At 35.7% G+C, this 12,059-nt stretch overlaps 1 protein-coding gene across 1 annotated transcript in view; it reads right to left on the bottom strand.

Moving 5' to 3' along the window:
* Positions 1-1,172: 1,172 nt before the first annotated feature.
* The window catches only part of LOC126820901 (CCAAT/enhancer-binding protein zeta), a 32,278-nt gene continuing 21,391 nt past the window's right edge, over positions 1,173-12,059 (bottom strand). Inside the window, exons 23-28 of the mRNA XM_050549076.2 lie at positions 7,008-7,102; positions 6,721-6,790; positions 4,173-4,393; positions 2,992-3,100; positions 2,007-2,128; positions 1,173-1,380 (exon numbers count right to left, since the gene is read on the bottom strand). Coding sequence (XP_050405033.1) covers positions 1,208-1,380; positions 2,007-2,128; positions 2,992-3,100; positions 4,173-4,393; positions 6,721-6,790; positions 7,008-7,102 — 790 coding nt within the window. The 3' untranslated portion in view covers positions 1,173-1,207. The remainder of the gene's footprint in view (positions 1,381-2,006; positions 2,129-2,991; positions 3,101-4,172; positions 4,394-6,720; positions 6,791-7,007; positions 7,103-12,059) is intronic.

Here is a 12,059-nt window from a genome sequence, read left to right as displayed (position 1 = left end):
CGTGATTTTTCGTGCAATCAGGGGCCATAATCCATGAAGTTACGGTCCGATAGATGCCAATATCGAAAGGAACCGAGATCTTAGGGTGATAAACCTATATTTCAAGTTTCATTGAAATCGGATAAAAATTGTGACCTGTAGACTGTTCACAAACAATTGTGGACGGACGGACAGGGGCGACGACAATATACGTCCACATGAAAATGTGGGCGTATAAAAACCTGCAATAAGCAGATTTAGTTCTTGAATAAAGCATCCTTGATAGTATATTTATTTATTGTATATTTATTGTAATCCCCATCCACAAACTCCCCGTATCAGTTTTATATCAACCCCAATGATCCAATATATGGAGGAGGCAAGAACAACTTATAACTGGAACAAAACAAACATCACACAACTCCGGTACTCATGGATTTACACTGATTTCCAGACAATCATTGAATAACTTTAATATTATCTCTATTAACCTACAAAATCAATTACCGTTCTTCCTGTCAGTTATTGTCATCTGATAAGAGCCTACTATATGTGTTAATAATTCTACGCTGATTAAAGAACCTAAGTCCGTAACGTGTACCATAATGCGCTTCAGCCCCAGTTGTATTGAGTGACTCGAGGTACGAGGCTAGACACATTGCACCAAATCAAATGGAGTTATGTAGACTAGAATAACTAGACGCTAGAAATTTGCACTCGATTGAGATTGCTGACTTATTTCGCCGAACATAACTGATTTGAAATTGGATTAAAAACGGAAACAATTAAATGTAAATCAGTTTATATACATTCATATTACAGTATTATATGCGTTGCGACCCACTTTTGTGAATTTCTAGGTCCCAAATGTTAGCGATTTAGCTCCTTTAAATAATAATTATTATTTGCAATTTTTCGACCAAAATTAGATTTCAAGATCTTTTTATCTTGAAGACTTATATCAAGTTTCATCTAAATTGAACATCTAAATCTAGAGTGTCCAAAGCCTTGTTACACATATTACATGCTTTAAACTAGTTTGGCCATTTTACAGTTTCATTCAGATTTACCTGAAATGGTTTGTAAACTCTAAAAAAAAGTCTCCCCTAGACGGACGTCCTGAGAACAGGGGCGACAACATAATTCGTCCTCATGAAAATATTGGTGTATAAAAAAGGACAATTTTATAACAATATTGTAAATGATTTTATTAATGATGTACATAGTATTATTTTTTACGAGGTTTTTGTGGTCTTCCACCAGCTTTAAACTTCTTTTTACTTCCTGAACCAAATGCTTTTTGTGGACGTCCTTTGCCACTGCCTTGTCTTTTCTTTGATTTCCAATCTTTATCATGAATCCATTTATCTCTAGCCACTTCCCATCGTACCTGCTTTATATCTACAATAATATAATACACCATGTCTTAAGTGGTTTACAATTATAAATGGAGCTCTAACCCGTTCTAAAGCAATTGCTAGCTTCTAGAATACCCAGGAGACGAACATAATTTGATAAAGGTGACAGAACCCTCCTCGAAACATTGCCAGTATCTGTATTTTAAGTTGTTTAATGGTCCACTTACCACTAATGATACCATTTATAACTTACCGTTAATGATAATATGTGCACCTTACCACCAATGATAATAAAAAAATTATGTGCATCTTACCACTAATGATACTGGGTGCAACTTACCACCAATGATACTGTGTATATCTTACCACTAATGATACTGTGTGCAACGTACCACCAATGATACTGTGTATATCTTACCACTAATGATACAGTGTATACATTACCACTATTGATACTGTGTTTAACTTACCACTTATGATACTGTGTATACATTACCACTATTGATACTGTGTTTAACTTACCACTAATGATACTGTGTATACATTACCACTACTGATACATTCCCACTATTGATACTGTATATACATTACCACTAATGATACTGTGAATAACTTACCACTAATGATACCACATATAACTTAACACTAATGACACTATGTTTAACTTACCACTATTAGCTGTGTTAGATAAAGCTTGTGATCCTAGTGTTTCTACATCAACATCATCTATATTACTATCCATAACAGTTGAAAATTCCTCTGCTGCAGCATATAAATCTTCTATATTTTTACTGTCAAATATAAAACATGCTCTATAAGGTATTTGATCAACTTCTCTACCACAGATGATGCCATTTCTCATTTATTTGATCCAGCATATATACTTTCAGGAGTTTGGTAAAGAATGGTTAACATGCTCTTCAGATCATAAGCATAGGGGTAGGAGCCGGGGGGGGGGGGGGGTGCAATTTATTTTCGGGCAATGAAAAATTCGACGACCTTTTTTTTCTATTAACGTTTAGAGAAAAAATATAACTAACTTATTTCTATGAGATCCACACTGCCCGAAAAGTATTTTCTCGTCTTTTTCTTGTCCACTGCATGCCCGAAGCTCTCTTATGATATGTATGCCCGAAAAAAACGGTATTGATTTTGGGCAATTTTCTCTTATGCCCCCCTGAATTACTTTGAGCTCCTACGCCTATGATCATAAGGTTTGTTATTAAGTTAAGTGGTGTGGTTTCGATTCCCCATCTTGTATGTGACAAGGAATAGGGATGTCTGTGAAACCTCATGGGTTTTCTCTGGGTACTCCCACAGCTAAAGTCCCCAACGTGCAAGCAAATTATTGAAATAAAATTATATCTTATGTTATTCCCGAAATAGCCTACTTTGTGTTGAGTGGACGTTAAACAATATTTCCCTCTTCCCCTTCTTGTACCACATCTGATTCTGTTTCTCATTTATTTGCAAAGTTTTAATAACTAACAATTAATGTTGCCCATCTGTGCAAAAACTGATGCAAATCTTTCATTAAAAATACCTCAAAATAAATCAGATTCTATTTGCTCCTGAGCTTTGACCAACACTTTTCAAACTGACTTAATAAAGATACAAGATATATTTTGTACCAGATGTATGTAAGTAAGTCTACCTTTTCTTTTTCTTGCCCGAATTCATCAATTCTGAATCTAACATATCATCCATCTTAGCTTTCCTCTTCATCAACGTCTTCTTACTTTTAATTGGTTTATTTTCATCATCTTTTACATAATAAAATGTTACAAATATTCAATAATTTATAATTTATTGGATATCATGAAACGATTATAGCTGTTACATAAAGAAAATGGTTTTATCAATTATTTTATACAAGACACTGAAATCAGTATCTATTACATTGTTAAAATATTTATGTAGTACATAATATATATATATATATATATATATATATATATATATATATATATCAGGGGCGGATCCAGGAATTTTTACAGGAGGGGGTTTGCCAGGTTCCTGAGACAATGTATCTTCCCCCCCCCCCCCTCCCACATGGTCTCTATGGTCATTTTGGCGTATATACATACACATTGAGCTTTTTAAACAGAGAAATTCAACACTTCGTTTGATTTCAATTTTTATTATGAATTAATACAATGACTTTGTCATTCAATTTCATGGATGCAAAGCATTAATTGTGATATCACATAATGTCTATATCATTATCTCGTGCTTTGAGTGCCCATGCTGTCCCACATCTAAAGATAAAGGATAAAGCACACGGCCGAGAAACTTTTCTCATAAAAAGTACTGATTTACAAAAAATTTATGTATATCCGCCCCTGATATATTATGTATAGCATTTGTAAGTTTTGTGTGAAAGTGACTGAGGATTTTTAAAAGTCTGACACCTGCATTATGTTAATAATAATAATGTATATTTGTAAAGTGCCAATCCATCCACAAATGCATGCTCTAGGCGCGTACTATGTTTTCTATGGTCACTATTTACACATATCTGGATCCATTCTAGCTAAAATGCACTGGTAAATAGATGAGTTTTATACATATTCACAACACAAATTCCAGCAGAACTTGACCAAGATACTTGAACAAATAGTACAAAACCACAGAGCACACTATAGGGCAGCCATCCAAGAATAGCGCTCATTATCACTCATCATTGCATCCATGGATACCTTTTTCTGTCAAAGTATTAGCCACGATGAAAATAGCAAGAACTGTGCTTTAAATTAATTGTTAAACTATTTATTTTGTGTTGGATTTCTAAAGTAATTTTATAAGAGTATTGTAAGTTAAAATTTAGAAGTTTACCATCAGAGGAAAATGCAACATCTTCTTCATTGAAGTCCATTTCTTCTGTATTATCCATATTAAATTCTTTAAATGCTTCTTTCATTTCAGCCTCATCAAATTCTGGTTCCTCATCAGATAAATCATTGTCATCCTCATCATCACCATCAATATCTTCATCTGAACTTGAACTCTCTTCTCCCTTTTTCTTCTTCTTCTGACCTTTCTTTTTGGAAAATTCTCTGGAAAAGTACAAAAGGCCAATTAGTAAATTAATAAAAAAAAAATAGGATATCTCAGAGTTATCTGTACATTTCATTCAAAATTGTTAAATCTTATGAAGCCGATACAAGTCTGTGTTCTTAATATAATCTTTAAAGAGAGAGAGAGAAATATGGTTTAAAGTCCACTCGACACAAACTAGGTCATTCGCTTGCACGTAGGGGTTTTTAGCAGTGGGAGGAAACCGGAGGACCCGGAGAAAACCCACGAGGTTGGACAGGCGACCCTACTCCTTGCCACGTACAACCGGGGATTCGAACCCACGCCAGTTGACTCAATGACAGACTTGATGGTACAGCGTGCACGTGCTAACCATTCAGCCACCCAACCCCCATAATCTTTAAAACCTGATAAATAAATTTTGCGATATTCTCTTCTTTCCATTCGAATTTAGGACAAAGTTCAGTATTTTTTTTTGCTTCTAATTTTGACTTGCAGGATTGGTCGACAACAATTTTAGAGCAAACATGGGTGACTTTGCAGTTGATTGACAAAGCTGTGTCTATGATTCTGCATTTCTTACATAAATATGACAGTATTTACTTGACTTCAATTTTTATATCTAATACTTTTAAAGATAACTGTCGCTTTTTACTAATAATCAGAAATAAACATATAGCGTTCAGCTTTCTATATTCCCATGTAGGAAGTTCATTTGCTAATGGATTAAATTGCCTGATGGTTATTGGATTATGTGTACCAACTTAACCCTAATATAATATAATATATAACACTAATTAGCCCTTAGGATCTACTTTATATAGTATTTATAACACCTGACATATAGTGTCTATAGAAGCTACCATATAGTGTTTATAACACCTAACATAACACATAATATATAGTATTTATAACACCTAATATATATTGATCATAAGGGGCAATAAAATAAAATTTCTTTGTCATCCTCCATGATTGACCTGTAGACCTTTAACAAGAGTTATAAACTGACGTGTGGCAGAAGTGACGACAATATGCCCTAATATCAAATGAGGGTGTATAAAAATCTCCGATCTCCAGAGTGTTCACGAGAAATGGCGAACAATAGACAGCTAGAGAAGATAGCAACAGCTTTACAATGTGGCCATCAAAAAAAAAACAACAATAAATAAAGGATACTAGCTCCTGTTACGACTATATACACCAATTATTTAACTATAAAACATTTCAACTATCACTAATAGAAATTGTCTAATCTAATCAATTAAACGTATAAATCAAACAGCCTCTCTTCTGTAAACACATAAAGAACCTATTCCTGGCAGACCTATCTTAATAGTTCTCCATTTTCTTCAAAAAGGGGTGAGCCTAATGGAAAGTCTGAACTTATCAAATAAACACATAAATCAAACAGATTCACTTCTGAAAGCACAAAAAAACCCATTTCATTTTATATGTTAATGAAATGCATATTATTTTTCTCATAGCTTAAAACACATTTATATTTTCTACTATTGCATGTTTAAATGAAATTACTGTCAAAATCAGAATATATGCTAAGTGATCTATATATGGCAGAAACACAGAACACAATTCCACATTTTTTTTTATTCCACCAGGCACCAACTTGACATAGAGATTAATTCCTCAAGAAGAACACAAAAATATTCATGATATTCAAAACTTTTTTAAGGTGGTCACTGTGGCTCAGTGAGCAAGGCGTTGGACCAAAAGGTCCAGGAAGTTGACATAGAAAGTTCTTTGTTATTTTCCAGCCTGGATTATACCTGTTGGTGGGGAAGGATGAAAGGCCTGGTAAGGAACAGTGACTAGTTCTTTGGATGGGACAAAAAACAACCTATGTTCACTTTGGCGTGCAAGTAAAAGAGCTGTGAATACTTCGAATTTGAGGAAACACTGCTGTCCAGGTAAAATTTCCCTCACAGCACATTGCATGGTGTATGTTCTAGGGTTCTTAATCCATTTTGAAACGAACTGGCCAGAATTGGATCAAATGAGGTCGCATAAGAAATGGGTTAATTATAAGCTTACATTCCCTTTAATATAACTAGACTTCAACAAAAATAATTCTTGGTAATTCATTATGGAGAATGTCGTATTCTAATGTATGTTATTATCACAAAAATAACGACAGGTACACCTTTTGAAAATTTTCCATATTTAATTCAGTACCAGCAATATTCCAGTCTTCATTTATGTTCGCGTTCCATAAGTAGATGATCTAAAATATTAGCATTTTTCTACTATATTCATTTTCATTGGCATTCAATTATGATGTTAGCCCAATTTCATTTCATTTATTCATCCTATTTTTAAATAATCTTACCCAGCAAAATCTAAATCTAAATCCTTTCTCATGAAAACATCTTTCGGATCTGCTTGTTTTTCAAAATTATCTGAAAATACAAAATTACAAATATAAATTGTAAGAAATTAAGGTAACTGTATTTTTTGATTTCATCTTCCAAATATTTATCTAAATGGTGATGCATTAGAGCTTCAGACGTCTTAGTCAATCATCACTCTCCATAAGTTAGAATCAAAGTTCTCTTGTCCCAAATCTAGACAAAGGCCATAAAGGATTATGTGTTTGAGTAGACACATCATTTTTACCTAAGAATGCTTCAAATTCATCGTCACTGACATCTTCTACATCACTGTCTTCTTTTTTAGATCTTTTTCCCAAATCAGCTCTCTGACGAAAATATCTAAAAAACAGAAATATCAGGTTATGTCTCCTAATGGACAATCTATCAACAATAAAATCACATTAAGAATATATTAACCTTACTAAGAGTATTCACATGAAATTCATTCATCGTAATGTAGCCTACCTTATATCGTTTTAGTTTAACATAAAGAAGATGAATTGTTATAAATAAATAAACTTTCACTTGTAATAAAAGAGAGAGAGAGAGAGAGAGAGAGAGAGAGGGAGGGTTTAACGTCCACTCCAGACAAACTAGGTCATTTTGAGATTAACACACGGTTTTAATTTTATTTCAATAAATTGCTTACGTGTAGGGGTCTTTAGCAGTGGGAGGAAACCAGAGGACCTGGAGAAAACGCACGAGGTTGGACAGGCGACCATACTCCTTGTCACGTACAACCGAGGAATCAAAACCCTGTCAGTTGACTCAATAACAGACCTTATGATACAGTGCGCACGTGCTAACCATTCGGCCATCCAACCCCCCACTTGTAATAAAAGCAGTTCCTCACTATACCTTTCAAAAAATCCCTTAAAGTGACTGTGCATGATCTGTATTTTTCAGAAAATAGCATATTACTCATGGCTTCCTCATCGCTAATAATACCTCAAATTGATTATTTAACAATTAATTAAAGAAAAAAACAAAATCAAAATATCAATGCAAGATAATCTCAAGGCTTGGATTAAATCAGAATATAAATAGGCCCATCAATTAAAATTTGTTAAACAATAAACAAGATGGTCGTCATGTTATAATATCATGAAGTCATCCAACAATAAAAACACTTTTAACCGGATATTAGCCAACTGCAGATGGTAAAATGGTGGAAATAAACATGGTGGTCAGTGTGTTATAATATCATAAAGTCATCCAACAATAAAAACACTTTCAACCAGAGATAAGCCAACTGCAGATTGCAAAATGGTGGAATGTTCCAACTTCAAAGAAATGTATTGTTTTATCAATAGATTCTGCCAACAAAACAAAGTGAGAAGAAAGACAATAGGTAAAGTGGCTATTTACATGGGCAGCAACATAGATCGATGGAATTTCAATTTATAAACAGGGGGTGGATTGGGCCATCGGGCCGGTCAGACAAAAAATGAAAAAAATAATTTTGTCCAATTCGTCTAAAAAAACCTTTTGGACCGGCCATGGAGCAATGATGATCATGTTGTATGTGGCCGGTAGCTTTAAACAGTCGCCACGCCATCACTGGAGTCTGAAATGGGCTGGTATAATAGACTTCCTGGGCCGGGTGTGCTGGGTGTGGGCCGGAATTCGGAATCCTGCAATCCGAAAATTTCATCGGATTCACCCGACACTGTCGCCAGCAAATTTACTACTTATTAAGTCACCTGCACTCTGTTTATGGGGATACGACGGAAACGTCTGCCGATGGTTTGTAACTCCCAAAAAAATTCAATTTTAAGGTCTCAGCAAAATTTGATGATAACTGGTCTGCTGGCTGAATATGAGTGCGAGACGATTTCCTGAGGCTGGTGTTAAACATTCCTTGACATTTTTATTAACTCTTTATATTCAGAGATGAAATTACAGAATTGGGATGTTGGGAATGGTCTCAAATTGTGGGAAATGGCCTCCCATATCCCAAAATTCAAAAATGAATTGTGTCCCATAGGTCTATGCATGTCCGCTCCCACTCCGTCAAGGCCACCTGTTATACGGCCTTGACCCAGTGAAAGAACGTTATCTCAGTCCCCATCCCCATGCAGAACTCAGATTCTAATCAGATATGCCACCAAATTGCACATTTGGAGTTCATTTTTCAAAATTTTCACTCTGGAGAGCCCCCGGACCCCTCATCCGTCCTCCGCAGTCAGTAAAAGGGGTCGCTCCGACACTGGAGCTCGGGCCGGTTTCCTGCCCCAATCCGCCCCTGTTCATAAATCGCATTTCTGGACTAATAGTCTTATTGAACTTTTACAATATTGTTCTTTGGAAGAGACTACTACATCGCTCAAATCACACACCTAGACTCATTTATTTTTAAAAGCCTATTATTATTATTATAGACTCATTTATTTTTAAAAGCCTATTATTATTAATTGGTTTTATCTAATGGCTGTTTTAACTGTTCTTCGATGATTATATTACAAATGTTTTTAGAGCTTTATATTTATATTCAAGTTTTATAGATATTTATAGAATTGTTTATATTTGATGTGAATAACGTATAACTGAATGATGTTTAGTACCGGATGTGTGCTGTATCAATATCATATAATATTTAATGACTTAAGACTTTTGTGTTGAGGAAAAATTAAACCCAGTATCCAGTGGCGGTGCCAGCCGTCGGTGATTGGAGGGGCAAAGCTGGGGCAGGGGTAGGGGGCCTCCCCCAGAAAATTTTGAAAAAACAGGTTGCCGGAAATGCAGCCTGGCAGTATTTCAGGCACTGATCGATGAGGTTAAGTTTCAAACGAACAGACTTGCGAATCACGACGAAGCCCACTCACGAGCGTCAAAGTAGGGAGTCCTCCCCCAGAAAATTTTGAAAAATAGACTACCGGAAATGCTGTCTTACAGTATTCCCAGGTACCGATCGTCGAGATAAATAGATCTGACCAGATACCGTCCGTCGCCTGATCACTAGTTTATCCGACTAGACAACAAAATGTCAAACGAACGGACTTGCGAACCTCAACGAATTCCCCTTGTGAACGCCAAAGTAGCGAGTCCATTGGGGACCTCGCCAAGAAAATTTTGAAAAATAGACTGTCAGAAATGCTCTACAACATGCAAGTTTATGACTGAGTGGGGATGTGGGATTTATTCACCGTAGAATGTATTGATTAATGAATCGTATCACAAATACTTTTTTTTATTTTCTAAAATTATTGGGGGGGCAAACAGAGGGCAGACCAGATTAATAGGGGGGCAAATGCCCCCCCCCCCTTGCCCCCCCTGGCGCCGCCACTGCCAGTATCGAGAAATGATTTCAGGGTGATTCAAGAAATATTGTCCAGAAAGTTTTAATATAAAATATAAGCCCAATTCAAACTATTTGTCATCTACTCATTTTTTATCATCCAATTTTTAAGTGGACTTCATTTAGGACTGGACGATATTTGAAATTTTCATTATTGAAATATCAATATAAAAATCCACAATATATTACCATTATTGCAATTATACTGCCTCAAGGCAAAAAAAACAGAGAGATAAATGGGGTTTAACGTCCACTCGACACAAACTAGGTCATTACGGGATTAACATATGGTTTAATTTTATTTCAATAATTCGCTTGCTGCGCGTAGGGTTCTTTACCAGTGGCAGGAATCCGGAGGACCCGGAGAAAACTCACGAGGTTGGACAGGCAACCCTACTCCTTGTTACGTACAATCGGGGAATCGAAACCACAAACCACGCCAGTTGACTCAATGACAGACCAAATGATACAGCGCATACGCGTCAACCATTTGGCCATCCAACTCCCCTTCATAACAAAAGGTTCGAAAAGATGTGACAAACCCTTGAAACAAATTTCTATGAGAAGCAAGTAAATTTAAATCATTGTAAGGTCAAGCTTACATATGTTAAAATATAATATTCCTTCAGGGAGAGAGAGAGAGAAATGGGGTTTAACGTCCACTCGACACAGACTAGGTCATTTCGAGACTAACATATGGTTCAATTTTATTTCCATAATTCGCTTGCGCGTAGGGTTCTCTAGCAGTGGCAGGAATCCGGAGGACCCGGAGAAAACCCACGAGGTTGGACAGGCGACCCTACTCCTTGTCACGTACAACCGGGGATTCGAAACCACGCCAGTTGACTCAATGGCAGGCCTCGTGATACAGCGCGCGTGTGCTAACCCTTCGGCCATCCAACCCCCCATTCCTTCAGAGAAAATTATTAGTGAAAGAGAGATAGAGTCAAGCGATATATTCGACTATTGTGGTATCAAATAATGATTTTCAATAAAATTTACATATACAGATATACTGATTTATAAAAATTATTGTCCAGCACTAGTTAAACAAAAATCTTAGGCCTTAATACAGCTCCATTGAGTATGGATGTTTGAAGTATGAACTCTTATGTATGACCAATCTGATTTATACTTTGTTTCAATAAAATACATTAATATTTGAGAGAATATTGTTGAAGGAATGGCTTTAATCTAGAGTCAAACGATATACTGGATTATTTCAGTATTTATAATGGTAAAAAAACAATTTTCAATAAAATTTAAATTGTGATTTATTGAAATCATTGTCCAGCCCTAACTTCAGTTACTTACTGTTCATCCATAATGTATTAACAATTTTAATGTGGATTTCAGCTACGGTTAATCCTTGATCTATTAATCAATTTTAATGTGAGGGTATCAAGTTTCTGTACGTCCACTATCTGTTCACAATTCCATGTGAATGGAAATAGGAACAACAGAGAGAGAGAGAGAGAGAAATGTGTTTTAACGTTCACTCGACACAAACACATGGGACTAACACATGGTTCGATTTTATTTCAATAATTGCTTGCGCATATGGGTCTTTAGCAGTGGGAGGTAACTGGAGGGCCCGGAGAAAACCCACAAGGTTGGACAGACGACCCTACTTCTTGTCACATACATCTGGGAAATCAAAACCACGCCAGTTGACTCAATGACAGACCTTATGATACAGCGCGCACATGCTAACCATTCGGCCCCCCACCCACAACAAGATTAATCTGTTTTATTCAGGCCACAAGAGTTGAACTGAGTTCTTTTATTTTAATTAGATATGAGACAAGGTCTTTAAAATGGGTACAATTAAGTAGAAATGGGTTTGTTTACTATACTGCATAGAAAATGTTCACTGTGGAAAACAAAATCACCTCCTATATTTAAATGCTTTCTTCACAGGTATGCCTTTACATTAAAATAGTAAATATTTAATTTAACACTTTTGAAGTATATGTGAAGATTGTAAACAATTTGGCT

This window comes from Patella vulgata, chromosome 5, assembly GCF_932274485.2.
Source record: "Patella vulgata chromosome 5, xgPatVulg1.2, whole genome shotgun sequence".
NCBI lineage: Eukaryota > Metazoa > Mollusca > Gastropoda > Patellidae > Patella > Patella vulgata.
The sequence above is the reverse complement of the archived record's forward strand: the minus strand, read 5'-3'. Positions and strand labels throughout refer to the sequence as shown.